The sequence below is a fragment of the Malaclemys terrapin genome, chromosome 4 (assembly GCF_027887155.1).
Source record: "Malaclemys terrapin pileata isolate rMalTer1 chromosome 4, rMalTer1.hap1, whole genome shotgun sequence".
NCBI classification, from domain to species: domain Eukaryota; kingdom Metazoa; phylum Chordata; order Testudines; family Emydidae; genus Malaclemys; species Malaclemys terrapin.
In genome coordinates this window covers 50,334,020-50,353,174 of record NC_071508.1, presented here as the reverse complement: position 1 = coordinate 50,353,174, position 19,155 = coordinate 50,334,020, and the positions used below count along the sequence as shown (strand labels likewise).

Sequence of the window (19,155 nt, the reverse complement as noted above, 5' to 3'; positions counted from 1 at the left end):
TATTAATTTAGAGTCTGTTGTCTCTTTCACTGTTGAAGTATTTATATTTGTCAGGTGAGCATTCTTGGCAAAAACAACCCAACAAATACAGTCGGAGTTGCTGAATTTATGTCAGATGAAATAATTTCCATACAGTGACACTGTAGTACTGTCAACCTCCTCTCGAAATTCCCAATGGGAGTTTCAGAGGTTTCTATGGTTTTGTTAAATATTGACTTTTCCAAACTAAGTAACTTGCACTCTCTCTCTGTTTTAGTCGGTTAGACACCTAGGGACTTTGTGCTTTCTTCATCTTAAAGCCCTGATGCAAGCAAACCTGATTTCACTGGGCATTACACATACATAAGGGCTTCAGAACTGGGCAATTAAGAGCTAACAAGTGGTGGTGGCAGTACTGTACAAGTGGAAAAAGAAGAGTGAAGAACTGTGGATGGACATGTATATAGATGAGAGCAAGGAAAAAGGAGAGGACAAAGTAGCAAACTGATTTCATGTGGCAAATGAAGCTGTGCAATCTCATGAGCATGAGTTGTGATTGGGATTTGCTGCTAGTTATAGTACTTGGATACATTAAAAGGCACCTGTGTAAAATAATAGCCACCGTCATTTGAAATGATTAGTACCACAAGCCCACATATTATACTGTGTATGTAGTGTAGCTTTTGGCTAGGCTAAATACTGTAGCAAATTAGGCCAAATAGGTATCTAAAACAATGCAGTTGTCTGTGTAGAAAACTTACGTTTTCTTCCAGATTTTTATTTGGTCTGTCTGGAATTCACAAGAGGAAAGAGTTTTAAAAATGTAATGGCCCTGAAGGATATTTCTAGGAGTAGGAATAGTGGGCGTATGTATTATCCTCTGAGGCAAGGCATCAGATCATATTTTGGGATATAAATTTAGTGGCCTGCGTCTAGCTCCTGTTAAACATTTATCCACAATGAAAAGCCAGAACAAAATATTGCACAATTTGACAGGATGTTGGCACTCTATGACTGACAGAGATCCAGGGCTAAAATAGCAGAGGAGTCAGGGTGAAATGAACTGTACCGGGAAGGATTTGGTGCCCATCTGTACAATACCCCTGGTGGCCAGTGCTATTAGTTTCCCACTTTCATGAGCACTAAAATTCAAGACTAATCTTTAAAATATGTTTTTGAAAACAGCTTAAGAAAGGCTAATGAGCATAGGTGTTTAAGTGAAAAAGGCCTGCTGTTACTGTCCTTGGGCTTGCAGGGCAGTTTTGTTGAATGACCGAAGAATGCAGGATTGAGCCTTAAGTGATTTCAATAAGCCCCTGCTTCCCTTACACCTTCCAGTGAGTCACCACTGGGATTCAGAAAACAAGTGATTGTAATGCTCTATGGTTAGCCCCTTTGCTGTTGTGTCACAATGCAGTGAACGTAATGGCGCATCAAAGTAATGCGATTGGTACAAGGGGCAGCACCTGATGGCATCTGTGGCAGAAAACTAAGTCTGTTTGGCAAAAACTCCAAGAGTTAATTCCCAATATAAGTCTAACACATTGTCAAATTACATGCTATTTTCAAACACCACCTAGGTGTTCTTGGGGAAATGTATGACATTCTAAGTGAAAACCCTCTTTAATTCTTGTTATAACATTCTTATTTCTGTTAAATACATTTCTATCTTCTTGTTCTCTCTGCTTCAATAAAATTCATGAGAGAATGATCACTAAAGGCATAAGTACATTAACAACATACGAACATTCCATGTTCTTACCTGCACAGGCATAGCCCAAAGGTTAGGGCAGAGGAAGAAGAACCACATCAGCTGGTTTGTATCTATGGCAACCAGGTTACAGATCTGGCCTGCAGTCATTTCCCCCATAGACATGTTTGAAGTGGACAGTTGCATAATCTTATTGTATATTTTTGTCTGGAAATTAGAACATTAAGTTTCATGTTCAGAGAAAAATCAGACAGCACTCACTGCTTTACATTACCATTAAAACAGCTTGATTTCTATGTTGTAGAGCAGTGGTTCCCAAACTTGTTCTGCCGCTTGTGCAGGGAAAGTCCCTGGCGGGCCGGGCCAGTTTGTTTGCCTGCCGCATCTGCAGGTTCGGCCGATCGCAGCTCCCACTGGCCGCGGATCGCTGCTCCAGGCCAATGGGAGCTGCTGGAAGCAGTGGCCAGTACGTCCCTCGGCCCACGCCACTTCCAGCAGCTCCCATTGGCCTGGAACAACGAACCGTGGCCACTGGGAGCCGTGATTGGCTGAACCTGTGGACGCGGCATGTAAACAAACCGGCCCAGCCCGCCAGGGGCTTTCCCTGCACAAGTGGCGGAACAAGTTTGGGAACCACTGTTTTAGAGAAACTCCCACGACGTGAAGAACTTGACTCCTGGAGGCACTGGGTCATGTACTGTGTGGGTAAGAGAGAGGGGAGACTTCCTGTCCAAGGGAGACTCCGGGTCCCTGCAAGAAGGTAGGGGGCTTGGAAAATGAGCAGGGACCAGAATGAGGTCCCTGCCAAGAGGGTGGGGAACCAGAATTCCTCCCCTCCCCCCAAAATATCTGAATTGGTGCCACTGCGCTCTCATGATTCAGAGCATACAGTCTCTAAATGAGAACATTAGGAAGAAAGTTCTCCTATGAGCATATTATTCCATAACTGGCAACTTCTGGGGCCTTGTACTTCCTCTGCATCCATTACTGACCATTATTAGAGGCCGAATGCTGGACTAGAAGGGCTGATGGTGTGACGTGGGATAGTAACACTTACCTCAGTGGGAGAGCTCCCAATTTACTATGATATAATTAAGTAGACTTTAAACCTATGGGTCTATTACAGCTGTTATATTTCTAGTATGTATGCACTTCCCCTCTGTAGGCATGTTACTTATTATCATCTTGGGTACCTGAATTGCTCCTCTCAAGTTAATTCCAGTTTCAATGGCGACATAGTATGATGCCTGGAGAATTGTCCTTTGCAACAGAAGGGCGAAAAATAGAAGGACAGCCAAAACATAGGCATTGGCCAGGAACTCTTGAGATGAAATAAAGAAAACACCAAGAATTTTAATCTGTAAGAAAAAGAAAGTTAGAAAACAGATTTAATTGGAATTTTTTTTCAGTCAAGCTTATTTTTGTACAATTCATGTTTGAAGAGTTCAATGTATTACTTTGGAAGTTGTTTCAAATCTGACCCAATTCTGTCAGTCTGAAGACTTTGGAAGACAGTGTTGTATTGCATCAGACTGTGAAGTCTATCTTTGCAATCAGAAGAATTAGTAAATTATTTTTATTTAACTGCAAAATTATATTCAGCAGAATTTTTTTGATGGAATAACAGAAATCCAAAGAGAGACCCAAGCCCCTTAAAAAGTGGGAAGGGGGACTAACTCATGGAGAGCAGAGTTTTAAGAAGCCAGCACCTAAGCTGCCAAACAGGGAAGTTTTATAAGAGGGTTTAGAGAGAGAGAGAGTGCAAGAGGCAGATACATCTAACAAATATACCCTAATCTTAGGCCAATAACCCCTCTTACCCCCGCCCCCCAAACCCAACCAAGCAGACAAACAAGCATCCTACCTCCCCCCCCCCAAACCCTGCCTGAAACCCTGCAAGAATAAAAAGAATTATGCAGGCAGAAGTCCAGAAGCAGCGTATGGACTATCCAATTTATTGGACTGAATACAGCATGTATGATTACTAGTGGGCAGGTGGTGTATGTAAGCATATGGTGAAAACAGCTCATGGCCCTCAGAGATGCAATACGGGCATTTGAGGCCAAAGTGGCTGAAATGGAGGAGCTAAGGGACACAGAGAAGTATATAGCTAAGACTTTCAGGAACACAATAGAAAGGTCCCACCCTCAGCCTGACAGCCTCTGTGCTGTCAAGGAAGACAAAAGTCTCAGGAAAGGAGAACATCAAGCTGGAGTGGAGGGAAACAATCCCATAGTTGGGACCTTCCTTCCAGATGATGTAACGGTATCCTCTTCCACTGAGGATACCTCACCTGGGGAGAGAACCTGAGTTACTAGCAAGAGCCAGGTATAGTAATGAGGGTTTTAATTATTTGAAATATAGATAGTTGGGTTTGTGATGACTGGGAAAACAGCATGGTAAATTGCCTGCCAAATGCGAAGGTTGCATATCTCACGAGACATAGGTAAAGGTAGGAGAGTGGTCCTGGAGGCCAAATTTAGGCTGCTAGGTAACAGATTAAAGGCCAGGACCTCCATGGTAACATTTTCTGAATCCACATGAAGGGCAAGGAAGACAGAGAGAACTGCAGGATCTTACTGTGTGGATGAGATGATGGCATAGCGAGAAAGGTTTTAGGTTTATTAGCAACTGGGGGACCTTTTAGTAAAGGAGGATCCTATACATGAAGGATGGGAATTAGACTGCTGGCATGTAAAATTAAAAAGGTTGTGGAGGATTCTTTTAAACTAAAAGTAAGGGAAAAGCCAACAGCTGTGGAGTGGCACATGGTTCAGGTGGAGTCATCCCTTATGGATGCATTTATTAAAAGTGGAAATTATATTCTAGTAAAGAGGATAAGAAAAGAATTGGTAAAGTACAGGTAGGAGTTAGTGAGGAACAGTCAAAAGTACAAAAGCCCCATTTAAAGATAACACATGAAGACAAGAAACTGAACATTGACAAAATGTACAAGTGCTTATATATAAATCCCAGAAGTTTAAATATTAAGATGAATATTAAGTGAACTACAGTGCCTGGCATTAAATAAGGATACTGATATAATAGGCATCACAGAAACTTGGTGAGATGAGAATAATCAATGGGACATGGTAATAGCAGGGTACAAATATATAGGAATCACAGAGTAGATCGTGCCAGTGGGGGAGTGCCACTATATGTGAGGGAAATCAGAGTCAAATGAAGTACAAATCTTAAATGAATTAAACAGTACTACAGAATCTCTTTGGATAGAAATTCCATGCTTGAATAATAAGAGTATAGCAGTAGGAATGTACTACTGACGGCCTGTCCAGAATGGTGACAGTGATTGTGAAATGCTCAGGGAGATTAGACAAGCTACAAAGGCAGAAAATGCAGTAATGGGGAATTTTAACTATTCTCCTATTGACTGGGTATGTCAGCTTAGGAAGGGATGAAGAGATAAAATTTCTATACACATTAAATGACTGCCCCTTGAAGTAGCTAGTCCTGGAACCGAGAAGGGGAGAGGCAATTCTTCATTTAGTCCCAAGTGGAGCACAAGATCTGGTTCAAGAGGTGAATGTAGCTGAACCACTTGGTAATAGCAACCATAACATAATTAAATTTAACATCCTTGCAGGGGAAAAATTTTCAAAGAAACCCACCACAGTAGCATTTAACTTCAAACAAGGGAACTACACAAAAATGAAGAACCTAATTAAACATAAATTAAAAGAAAAAGTCACAATGGTGAAATGCCTGCAGCCTGCATGGAGACCATTTAAAAACACCATAATAGCAGCTCAAACTACGTGTATACCCCAAATAAAAATAATAAAGGTAAGAGGACAAAAAAAAATTCTGCTGTGGCAAAACTACAGAGTAAAAGAGGTGGTTAGAAGCAAAAAGGCATCCTTTAAAAATTGTAAGTCAAATCCTAGTGAGGAAAATAGAAAGGGGCATAAACTCTGACAAGTCAAGTATAAGAAGGCAGGCCAAGCAAGAATTGGAAGAGCAACTAGCTAATGACAGAAAAACTAACAGCATTTTTTTTTTAAAGTACACAAGAAGGAGGAACCCTGCCAAACAGTCAGTGGGGCCACACGATGATCAAGGTGCTAAGGGAGCATTCAAGGAAGGCCATTGCTGTGAAATAAAAATGAATCCTTTGCATCCGTCTTCACTGCAGTGGACATGAGGGTGATTCCCACTCACAAGCCATTCTTTTTAGGTGACAAATTTGAGGAATCTCACCAATCTATTAATATTTATTGAGAAAGTCAACAAGTACGGGGACAAGGGCAATCCGGTGGATACAGTGTACTGAGACTTTCAGAAAGCCTTTGACAAAGTCCCTCACCAAAGGCTCTTAAGTAAACTAAGCAGTCAGGGAATAAGAGGGAAGTTCCTCTTATGGATCAGTAACTGGTTAAAATATAGGAAATAAAGGGTAAGAATGGTCAGTTTTCACAATGGAGAGAGGTAAATAATAGCGGAGTCCCTGAAGGATCTGTACTGGGACTCTGCTGTTCAACATATCCATAAATGATCTGGAAAAAGGGGTAAACAGTGAGGTGGCAAAATTTGCAGAGGATACAAAATTACTCAAGATAGTTAAATCCAAATCTGACTGCAAAGAGTAACAAAGAGACCTCCCTAAATTGGGTGACTGGGCCACAAAATGGCAGATAAAATTCAATGTTAAAAGAGCAAAATTATGCATATTGGAAAAAATAATCCCAACTACACATACACAATGATGGGATCTGAATTATAGATTCATAGATTCATAGATTATAGGACTGGAAGGGACCTCGAGAGGTCATCGAGTCCAGTCCCCTGCCCGCATGGCAGGACCAAATACTGCCTAGACCATCCCTAATAGACATTTATCTAACCTACTCTTAAATATCTCCAGAGACGGAGATTCCACAACCTCCCTAGGCAATTTGTTCCAGTGTTTAACCACCCTGACAGTTAGGAACTTTTTCCTAATGTCCAATCTAGACCTCCCTTGCTGCAGTTTAAACCCATGGTTTCTGGTTCTACCCTTAGAGGCTAAGGTGAACAAGTTCTCTCCCTCCTCCTTATGACACCCTTTTGTATACCTGAAAACTGCTATCATGTCCCCTCTCAGTCTTCTCTTTTCCAAACTAAACAAACCCAATTCTTTCAGCCTTCCTTCATAGGTCATGTTCTCAAGACCTTTAATCATTCTTGTTGCTCTTCTTTGGACCCTTTCCAGTTTCTCCACATCTTTTTTAAAATGCGGCGCCCAGAACTGGACACAATACTCCAGCTGAGGCCTAACCAGAGCAGAGTAGAGCGGAAGAATGACTTCTCGTGTCTTGCTCACAACACACCTGTTAATGCATCCCAGAATCATGTTTGCTTTTTTTGCAACAGCATCACACTGTTGACTCATATTTAGCTTGTGGTCCACTATAACCCCTAGATCCCTTTCTGCCGTACTCCTTCCTAGACAGTCTTTTCCCATTCTGTATGTGTGAAATTGATTTTTCCTTCCTAAGTGGAGCACTTTGCATTTGTCTTTGTTAAACTTCATCCTGTTTAACTCAGACCATTTCTCCAATTTGTCCAGATCATTTTGAATTATGACCCTGTCCTCCAAAGTAGTTGCAATCCCTCCCAGTTTGGTATCATCCGCAAACTTAATAAGCGTACTTTCTATGCCAATATCTAAGTCGTTGATGAAGATATTGAACAGAGCCGGTTCCAAAACAGACCCCTGCGGTACCCCACTCGTTACGCCTTTCCAGCAGGATTGGGAACCATTAATAACAACTCTCTGAGTACGATTATCCAGCCAGTTATGCACCCACCTTATAGTAGCCCCATCTAATTTGTATTTGCCTAGTTTATCGATAAGAATATCATGCGAGACCGTATCAAATGCCTTACTAAAGTCTAGGTATACCACATCCACCGCTTCACCCTTATCCACAAGGCTCGTTATCCTATCAAAGAAAGCTATCAGATTGGTTTGACATGATTTGTTCTTCACAAATCCATGCTGGCTATTCCCTATCACCTTACCACCTTCCAAGTGTTGGCAGATGATTTCCTTAATTACTTGCTCCATTATCTTCCCTGGCACAGAAGTTAAACTAACTGGTCTGTAGTTACCTGGGTTGTTTTTATTTCCCTTTTTATAGATGGGCACTATATTTGCCCTTTTCCAGTCTTCTGGAATCTCTCCCGTCTCCCATGACTTTCCAAAGATAATAGCTAGAGGCTCAGATACCTCCTCTATTAGCTCCTTGAGTATTCTAGGATGAATTAGCTGTTACCACTCAAAGATCTTGGAGTCATCATGGATAGTTCCCTGAAAACATCTGTAGCAGTCAAAAAGGCTAATAGAATGTTAAGAACCCCACTATATAAATCCATGGTATGCTCACACCTTGAATACTGCAGTTCTGGTCCCATGTTAAAGAAGATATTAGAACTGGAAAGGTTGCCCTTCTCTGCACCGAAAATAAATAGGGCTATGGAACAGCTTCCATACGAGTTAAGATTAAAAAGAGTTGGACTGTTCAATTTAGAAAAAAGCTGACTAAGTGGGGATATGATAGAAGGCTATAAAATCATGAATGGTGTGCAGAAACTGAATAAGGAAATGTTATTTACCCCTTTACATGACACAAGAACCAGGGGTCACCAGATGAAATGAATAGTCAGCAGGTTTAAAACAAGCATAACAAGCCTCCCCAGGAAAGGGGGTGAAGGGGCTTGGGGGGATATTTTAGGGAAATAGGAACTCCAAGTGGTCCTTTTCCTGAAGCTTTGTCTAAATCACTTGGTGGTGGCAGCAATACCATCCAAGGACAAGGAAAGGATTTGTGCCTTGGGGAAGTTTTTAACCTAAGATGGTAGAAATAAGCTTAGGAGGTCTTTCACGCGGGTCCCCACCTCTGTACCCCAGAGGTCAGAGTGGAGAGGGAACCCTGACATGGAATTATAACATTCAAAAACCAGTCGGAGAACACTTCCACCTCTCTGGACATTCAATTAGAGACCTAAAAGTCGCAATTCTTCAACAAAAAAAATTCAAAAACAGGCTCCAACGAGAAACTGCAAAACTGGAATTAATTTGCAAACTGGACACCAATAAATTAGGCTTGAATAAAGACTGGGAGTGGATGGGTCATTACACAAACTAAAAGCTATTTCCCCATGCTAATATTTCCCCTACTGTTACTCACACCTTGTCAACTGTTTGAAATGGGCCATCCTGAATTATCACTACAAAAGTTTTTTTTCCTCCTGCTGATAATAGCCCACCTTAATTGATTAGTCTTGTTAGAGCTGGTATGGCAACCCCCATTTTTTCCATGTTCTCTGTATATATCTTCCTACTGTATTTTCCACTGCATGCATCTGATGAAGTGGGTTTTAGCCCACAAAAGCTTATGCCCAAATAAATTTGTGAGTCTCCAAGGTGCCACAAGTACTCCTCGTTCTTTAAGCATAACAAAGTACTTCACACAACACACAGTCAACCCCTGCAGCTCATTGCCATGGGATGTTGTGAAAGCCAAAAGGCTTAGTGGGCTCAAAAAAGAATCAGATAAATCCATCAATGGCTGTTAGTCAAAAGAGCAACCTCATGCTCCGGTGTTCCTAACCTCCAAATGCCAGAAGCTGGGACTGGATGACAGGAAATGGATCACTCAAAATTGCCCTGTTCTGTTCATTCCTTCTGAAGCATCAATAACTAGCCTTTGTTAGAGACAGGATACTGGGCTAGATGGACCCTTGTTCTGATACAGTATGGTGGTTCTTACATTCTTTAATGGGCAACATGACCCCCTTTCTGCAAGGTACTGAAACACATGATTAATTTAACTGACTTCAGTGGGATTATTCACCAGCTTAAAATTAGGCACATGCTCAATTATCTTGCAGACTATGGGCCAATATCCAAAAATTCTGTGAGAGAGTTTCTAGTGCCCAGGATAATCAGTAGCATGTCTTCTGAAATCCTTTCTTCTTCATGCAGTGGCAGTGCAAACTTCCTCACACTGTTCCCTGCCAGTAGTCCTCAGCTTTCACCTAGCAGGACTCCTTCCCATGGTAAGAAGATAGTTCTGCCTCTATCCACAGTTCTTGGCATCTCTGCTGAGACTGTCAATGAAGTGACTAATCAGTACCAAATGTGGATTGTGTTTTTGTACTGTGGACACCTGTTCACTTGGAATTGGACTGAGGCCAAACAACTCATTAAACATTGGCCAAACTGAACAGCTATCAGGTGGCAAGGACTTTCACTCAGCACTGACCTAGGCTGGATTTGAATGAGTGAAGGTCACTTTACCCTCCCATCTTCTAGTTACATGACATATCTTATAAAGGGAATTCACTGACTACAGAGTATTGAGATTCATACTGAGGCTGAGCTCAGCTTTCCACAAGTAACAAAAAAACTCTGCCCTGAAGACCCTGACTCATTTAAGGATTCCTTACTCACACGAGTAGTTCCACTGAAGTCACAGACTACTTATGTAATATGTGAGTGGACTATTCACAAGAGTATCAAATATTACATGAGTGAGTCCCAAGCTCCCGAGATAGAGGCATACACCACTTGTTTGTTTATTTTCTACTATCAAGACTAAATTGATGGACGCTGTTTTCCACAATAAAAACCAATGACAGAAGAACAATTTCTGTTGCCATAGTGAAAGAAACATTAGGCCATTTACCATCATTCATGTGACATAAGTATTACAAACTACGGACTTTTAATCTAGCAGAAATGCATTATTTCAGGTGATTGCTATAGAGTCAAATCTCTGTGACAAAATTAAGATTACATTTAGGTACACATAAAATCGTTGATATCAAGTACTTGCATCCAAATTTTCCAACTGCTCATCTTCTAATTTTAGGCACCTATGTTTCTGGGTGCTCAAAAGTTGAGTTACCCAAAGTAACAGACCTCTTTGGAAAATGTTTGCCTTAGTTTAGAAAGAGTTACATCCAATATTAGAGCCAATTTATTCAATTATCCACATGCTAATATATACTACGTGTATCAGCCAGAAAATCATTGATTTCAGTGGGAAAGCCAAGCCAATTTACAATCTTTTGTTAGGATTGGAAATGGTAGTTTCTATAAGACTGAGAATTGAACTAATGAATAAATGATGATCTAATGGAATTCATGTCAGGTATGTTCCAAAAATTTACTACTTTGTTTAATACAGTTTATCACAGTTTTTAGAAACAATTTGCAGGCAACTAAGTATAAGGCCCCAATTCATCAAGGTACTTTAGCACAGACCCAACTTTAAGCATATAATTACTAATTGAAATCAATGGAACCACTCACATGCCTAAAGTTAGTCGTGTGTTTCAGTACCAGAATGTGAATGCTTGATCTTTCTAGTTCATTTGATACTTGATGGTATCACTTTGAGTAGTGGAGAACAGACAACGCCAAAGTTAAGGGCAATAACTGCATGGAATGGTACTAATTCTGCATTTGAATCCATATCAAGAATAAACCCATTGAAAACATGTTCAACCAGATGCAGTCTCCAGGGCATATCAACAGAACACAGAAAATCTTTGGTGATACTTGTTTTGCTAAACACATACCAAGTAGAAAATTTCTTCAAACAGTCATGCTACATGCCCATCCATTATAGTTATGAAATTACTGGGTATGTCAAATGGGATATTATATTGTATTTTTAATTATCCATACTTTTATAGATTTCACATTATTCTGAGATAGTGTCAATATACATGGGCACTGTACATACATATGGTAAAATGAAGTCCCTGTCCCAGATTGCTTATGATTTTATGATTCTGGCATTTCAGGTAACAGTGAATTCCACTCTAACTCTTTGGAGATGAAGCTGCAGCTGCAAACTCCTTAAATCAAATAGAAGGGAAATTAACACCCGAAGTCCCACAATTTAGCATGAAAGTATTAGCCCACAAAATGAAGGTACAGAGTGTTACTGTAGGTTACTCGTGCCTCGTAGCAGGAATACTACTTGGTGAATGGGGAAACATATGGATAAATTCCCTATTCACACGAGGAGGGTGCTTAAGCCCAAGTCTTCTCAGACTTGCTCATTTTCCATTCCAAACTAGACCCTTTTTAACCTTGTGTTCTTTAAAATAAAGGCCTGGGCATACAGGTGGCTGGTGAACAGCTTCCACTTACTACAGATGACCATGCCTATTGTTTAACTTCATATTGGTGCATGTGTAGCCTCTGCTCACACTTAAATGAGAGCGCAAAAGCCCTGTGTTTCTTCCTGCACACTATGCAAGGACTTGCAAATTCAAGGCTGATAGCTATGTGGGATTCAGTCTTAGGAAGGCACCTCAGAACCCTTTGTGTACAAGTACTGTCACCTCAACAAGTGATACACACTGTGGCAGCCCAGAGCACAAAACATATAAGCAATACAAGAATCCAAAGTTCCTGCTTTACCAGATGTTGCATGAAGGCTCACAGATAAGAAAAGAGCCTTTTTGGATGATGGTGAAAGGATGGTGGCAACCAGAGATGATACTGCTATTGTACAATAAGGATAAATCAGGAAAAATATCATTTATTTTAGCAAATGTAGACAGGCTACTAGGAAAATTACAGGAGAAAACACATCCTCTGAGATGTTTGACATGGAGCCCGATATTGAACTGAACTGACTACTTGTGTTCTTATTAAGAGCCATACCCTATTCTCACTGCCAGCTTTGTCCATGGCAATTCTGCAATGCATAAAGGGCAAAAATTCACCCAAGCACAAGGCCTATGCATCAGTTCAGTCTTCATTTTGAGGTCTTACATGGGACTTAAGTGAAGCATAAGCCTCATGCTGATCTGTACAGTGGTGAATTTTGCCTAAAGTGAGAAGAGAATGTCCCCAAATTACTATTTGAGATAATGTGGCTTTGCTGGAGAGGTTTTCTAATCCTGTTTTATTCAGAGAGTGAAGAAGTAATCTGAGTATTATGCACTGTTCCATCTTCTGTATTACTTCATCTTAGGAAACTTCCCCTCCCCAGTGTGAAGAATGAAACACAGAGGGTCTGATCCTGCAAGTACATCATGCTTAGAACTCCAACTGACTTCAGCGGGAGTGTAAGATCAAATATTAAATGTTTAGGGGGTTAGAATATTGGTCTTTTTGTACATAAATGCTGACAGAATCTGTGAATCTGGGTTGAGGCTTCAACTAAATTGATGAGGATGAGTGAGTTCAAAGTGGCACTGACAAGAGCTTATGCCAACTCACAGGGAGAACATGTTCTTTGCTTCCTTTTCTCATGGGTTCACATCAGGTCACTTTCAAACAACTGTGATCCTCAGTCAAAACTGCTGAACTGCCAGTTCTACATTCTGGATGTAAAAACCACAAAATGGCCCCAGATTCAGTTAAAAGCTTCATGAACGTTAGTCAATCTTCTGTCGAAACCTGGGCTGAGTATTGAGTTTGTAATGAAACCTGAAATGAAGTATGTTGCGTGTGGCCTTGAGAACATTAAACTCCATTCTACTTTTAAACTTTCCTCCCCTCCAGTCCATCCTAAATTAACACCCAGTGTAAATGACAAAGGAAGAATGAAGGTACCACCACCAGAATAATTGGTGCTGGTCCCAATATGTGGTCAGCAGATTGTGCTAAAGTGACCACTTGGGTTCTTACGTTGACAATCTAGCCCTACGTGCCACTTCAACAGCTTTTATTACTGAACAAAACTCCCCCCAGCAAAATATTATCATTTAAAGAAAATGCTGGTGTAAATTTTCTTAGAGAATGCACCATGCCTCGACAAAAAGATTCAGGTGAAAAATGGACACCGAAGTACTGTACAACTGCAATACAATATTAGGTTGTTTTGCAGAGTAAGCAAATTTTCTTCTAGGAAAAAAACAAAAACGTATATCATTTATAGCGGTGAATTATCCCTGCAGGCAAGTCTTATTTATTTGCACCAGTGAGAATCATTCCATCCAGTTACCCTTTCCCAGGAGGCTGAGTTACAGCTATTATCTTAGTAATCCTTCACTGAGATCTCTTTTTATCTCAGATAAAGCTAAGATAAATCTGCATCTCTGTAATACTAAATAACGTCCTTTCAAGAAAGCAGAGTAACACCAACTTACAGATCTGTAACTTTAAGGCATAACCCTTGACAAAGATCCTAATATGGTGACAAAAAGAGACTATGTATCAGTGCAATGGTCAGATATAAAGCTTGCAGCTTGTGCTTCAGTACATCAAAGGGTGCAATTTCTCCCTGGAGGGCTGCACTATTAGTGGTATCCTACATATACATTTTGGTAATATTCGTTCTGCCTCTCAAGAAACACAACAGTTTTGCAAACAGAGAAATTCTGGTACAGTGCTGATTTGTATTAAGCACTGTTTTGACACTTATCTACATTTCCATTGAAAATAAATCTTTTAAAGCAGTTAAATTCTATGACTGACCTTTCATTTACATTAAGAATTTCAGAATTCTCTAATTAAAGAACTGGAGCAAAATTGCTTCAGTCTTCTAAATGTAAAAGAAAGGCCAGTCTTAGATTCTGTTTTAAAAGATAGCAATTTTATTGGAGTTCTTTAATTAGAGGGTTATGAAATATTAAGTATCATTTCCATTGTAGTTAAGCAAGGACAATTTGTATGAAATGACTAATATATTTTAAAAAAAAACTGTATGAAAAATAAATGGTTGAAAAAAAATGATAGAAGTTTTCTGATTATTTTCCTCCCCATCCATACCAACTTGGGAGAATAAGTGAATATCTAATTAAAAGTTTTTGTACATTAATGATAGATGGTCCTTTGCAGCAAGATAATGTCACCACTTAAGTGGGAAGGTGATGGAACTAATCTGGTGTCTTCCTTTTAAAAATCCCCACAGGTATTTTATGGAATTGAATGTTTATCAAAAAGATTTATGTTACCGATTTCTCAGATCTCTCTTAAAGCCCTGCATTCACAACACTACAATGACTTTATTATTTTGCCTTACTCAGACTTTCCATTACACATTGTTGACCCACTGTGACATTTTTTGTTAAAAGTTGTTAGGGATAATGTTTTCACCCCTCAGCTCACAGAGAGCCAATCGTGGGACAATCTTTCAGATTGTGCTGATCTCTTACTACAAATATGCATGTGCTTCATATAATAGAATTCCCTGTTAGGAAGATGGGCAACATACTTTCAGATGAAAAACTAGAAGGAAACCATTGTGTTCTCTGAAACCTAAACAAGGCACCTGGAATTAACAAAAGATGCTGAAATCTAGCCTCAGAAAAACCTCTAGATATTAGATTAACAAGGAACTCATGTTTCTGAAGTATGGCTCTACAAACTTCTCCCACACTCACATCTGTACAATGTGATCCATGTTTGTATATGGGCAGACTCTGGTAGAACTTTGGTTGCTTTCCTGCCATGCAGAAGTCCACTAATATTTTCTTCTTAGGCATTCTCGGCCAAAGTCTCTGCTAATGTAACTCCATGGACCTCTGCTGCTGGAATTTCACAAGCAGAGAATCTGGATCTTTGTTTTCCAAAGGAGCATTACATAACCCTTTAAATGCAGCTATTGAAATACAGCTACTTAAAACCAGTGATACCTTTCATAGCATCCTTGGAATACTTATCACAATGTTTAAAAAAAAAAAAAAAAGTACCCCAGCCTAAACATAGGAGTTATTAATGGATTTTAATGGAGATATGAATGGATTCTATACAGCAATATGCTGAGTGCTAAAGCCCTGATCCAGCAAAGCACTTAAGCAAGTGAAGTCCCATTGACTTAAATTTAAGCATGTGCATAAGTGCTTTGATGGACTGGGACCAGAGTGCTCAGCACTTTGCCGTATCAAGCCCTATCATTTTTTAGGGTTTTCCCCCCTATGTTTTTGTGGTTTTGCTGTACAAATCTGCTCTTGTTACTTCATCTATGATTTCTAATGTTAATTCAGGATGGAAGATACACATCCCAACGACAAACCAAACAGGTTGTCCCATCATGAGGATCTTTTCTTCAGTGCAAGATGATTGAGGTACATACAAGCTAAATATCACGAACATTCCAGGAAGTGAACAATAAATACTGATGCTATAGAGTTATAAACAAACATGAAAAGCTTGATAGAATTTATAAAATTATAGATCTGTTACTTGCTGTGGTACTGCCAACGGTACTTATTACACTGCCCGTGATATCCGTATGATCTAAGAACCCAGACATTCAGTCTCTATGACTGAGGGCTTGAAAGATGCAGCAAATACCATATATTATCCCCATAGCTATTTACCTTAAAGCTGCATTTAGTATCTTTTGATTGTTTTTGTAGTTTGCTTAAAGCAAAAATGATACAGGCAGAACTGTGGATAAGATAAGAATATTAACTGTCCATGTCAGATTCTAAGGTTATTTAACTGGTACTGTGTATACAATTTCATAAAGGAAAACTTTGTTTGAAAGTGATGATTAGTGTTGGTTCTCTGTGACATCTCCCCAGTGCAAACCCTTTAGAGCAAAGAAATGCCAAATTATGGGGCATCTTGTAGCTGCACCCTAATGCCCACACAGCATGTTTCGACTGATAGTGACAGACACTGTATTACTACAGAGAACTTCCTTCTGCGTCCATCAGATACAGAAATCTGCAACACACAAGCATCACTCACAGGATAATGCAAAACCTTAATTACAGTCTCTTACTTCTCCCGCAACACACACAGCATGGCATACCTAATTTGTGAACATATCAACCCCCATTAGTTGCTAGTGTCGTAGGGTTTGTATTACACTTTGGGCCAGATTCTGACCTGCTACTTCAGCGTATATATGGAGTAATTCCAAACAAACAGAGAATCAGACCTATTGACTTCTGTGGAGTTAATTTAGATTTGAAGCTGAGATCGAATCTGGCCCTTCATAGACAAACTTCTCCTCCCCACCCCCCTGCAAATTATCTGTATCTTCAGAAGATTGTCTTTTAAAAGTTTTCTCCATCTTTGTTTTCCCACTGCTAAAACATTTTCGACACTCCCAGGAACGAATTATTAATAAGGGTATTTACCCTTTGATTCAGCACAAATAAAGATGTTTCCTATTCAGTGGCACTGCTAGCTTATTGGGGGCCCTAAGCAGGAATATTGGGTGGGCCTTCCCCCAGTACTAAAATAGACAAGTTCTTATAATAAAAAGCGAATGGGGGCTCCCTTGAGCTGCACGAGGCCCCAAGCAATTGCTTAGTCTGCTTATACCTAGTGCCAGCTCTGTTCCTGTTGCAAGGAAAATCACACGGAAAAGCTTTTTCATAACAGACCTAGGCACATGCAGGTTTCTCTAAGTATATTGGTTTATTTATATATAGCTTGAATTGAAAACGTAGGCACTTATTAGCAAGACATTTCTTGTTATTTTGCAAGAGCTAAAAGCAATTTTCACAGTTGAAGTCCAAGTACCGTTTTGGCAGTGAAGCTATGTGAAAGCCAGGCCCAATGAAAAGAAAAAGCTTCTCTGGGCATCATTGTACCAAAGGCAAAATCCTATCATCCAGTCTTTCATGGTCCATAGTGGGACAGTGACCAACGGCTTCATGCCAATGCCTGCCTGGAGTGAGAATGAATGGGCATACTCAACTTGGGGCTTTAGCCCACCTACCAAAAAAGGTTTAAGGATTTCATTAATAAATAAAAGAAGCTCTAAGTTTGGAACAGAAGCTTGTTTATCTCACTTTTATTAATAGTAGACAAAAAGTGAACTATAGACAAGATGGGGAACAGCCTATACCTGAACCGTTGATTACACTGGAAAATGAATTCCTTCATATTTTGCTTTTGTTACCCCATGGGTTCCTCTCTCACCTGAGACTCTGACAAGGAAAAACAGCAACTAGAGGCTCTTTGACCCCCCACACATGATGAGATTGCAGTCAGATGCTGCAAAAGGACAGCCAAAGAATCATGGGCTCCATGATGTCTGATTAGCCCCTTCCCTTTGTGAAAAGAGAACATGGAATTCACGCATGACTGGGATTGGGGGAGTGAGGGGGAGTAAAGAGAGGAGCCAAACAGGAGGGTCTGGGAGGTAGCCCAAGAAAAGTGGCAGATGTCTGGACTGAACCCAGGTCTTTCTAGAGAGAGGGGAGCAGATGCCCTTGTGCATAGAGTGAGAAAGAGGATCAGTAACCTTCATGAGAAAAGAAGGAAAACAACTAGTCTGGCTACAGAAAGAGTAGCAGAAGCACAGACAGGTGAGAAGGAACCCTGCTTACTGAGCCATTTCCCAGCAAGGGTAGAAAGGAGCCAGACCCTGAGACCCTTAGAGCCTGGCTACCAAGAGCCAGCTGTTACCCCAGGGAAAGCATCTGAGACCTTCAGAGGACTATACCCCTCCTGGGCTGAAGAGAACAGTTATTAGGGGACTGTCCCTACTACAATAACAAAAGTTCTTTTAAAAAAAATTCTAGTCCCCCACCACCACAAAAAGAAGAAGAAGAAGAAAAAGCTGTCTATGCTCTTGGGTGTTGGCTTGGAAAACACCATATGCTTTTGCAAAGCAAGTTTGTTTTACTCAGTTCACGACATTTTTGAAGAAAATGTCTCAAGAATTCCCCCATATTTCACTACCACCACACTCAAAGTCTACAGGCTAGATCTTGATCTATGGCCAGGTGACACAGAAGGGCTTTAAAACTCCCTTAAATGGGCATACTCACAATGTGAGGGAATCCCTGGCTGTAATAAAGCTAGCATAGCCAGTTGTATACCACTCCCTCAAACTTTGCACTTCCCTTTCCACTGGGCAGTGAAGGGGGCATGACCAGAGACCACTGCATTACGGTGACCCCTAACATGCATAATTTAGAACAGCCCAGAGGCTGCCCCTCAGTTGCACCCAATGATCATGGCAAGCTATCAAGCACGGCTGGATGGGATTCCATTCTGAGTTTATCAGGGCCAGTCTTGAGATTTCTGCAGAGGGGGATCATTAGTTGAAGCTTGTTAGCGGAAGTTAAACAGAGCAGCATCAGTAAATGCCTTCATTCCAGGCAAATCAGCAAGAGTCACAGCTCATGAGTAAGGCTGTGATTTTGTCACGGAGGTCACAGAATCCGTGACTTCCAAAGACCTCTGTGATTTCAGCCAGCGCTGGCTGGGAGCTGCTGGGTCCCCTGCCACCTATGGAGGCAGGGACCCCCGCAGCTCTCCGGCAGCCACGGGCAGGTTTGAGCCCTCGGGGTGCTGGGGGCCCCTGGAGCTCCCAGCCTGCCTGCAGCTGCCCAGGCTCCCCATTTTGTCACTGAAATCTTAGCCTTACACATGGATTCTCCATAACATTTTGCAGTAATATCAGCAATCTCTCCCTATAGTCTGTTATTTTCATTTGCATTGGCTACTGTTTTACTGTTTTCCACTGAATTTGTTGTTTATTGTTTCCAAATATTAGGATAAGCACCAGACGATAAAGGAC

The 19,155-nt window shown here is 40.7% G+C and overlaps 1 protein-coding gene across 9 annotated transcripts in view; it reads right to left on the bottom strand.

Moving 5' to 3' along the window:
* ABCC8 (ATP binding cassette subfamily C member 8) overlaps positions 1 to 19,155 on the bottom strand; it is a 139,717-nt gene that overhangs the window by 97,994 nt on the left and 22,568 nt on the right. For all 9 annotated transcript variants that reach the window (XM_054027476.1, XM_054027477.1, XM_054027478.1 and 6 more), the window contains 2 exons: positions 2,884 to 3,048; positions 1,742 to 1,897 (listed from right to left, as the gene is read on the bottom strand). In XM_054027476.1, coding sequence (XP_053883451.1) covers positions 1,742 to 1,897; positions 2,884 to 3,048 — 321 coding nt within the window. The remainder of the gene's footprint in view (positions 1 to 1,741; positions 1,898 to 2,883; positions 3,049 to 19,155) is intronic.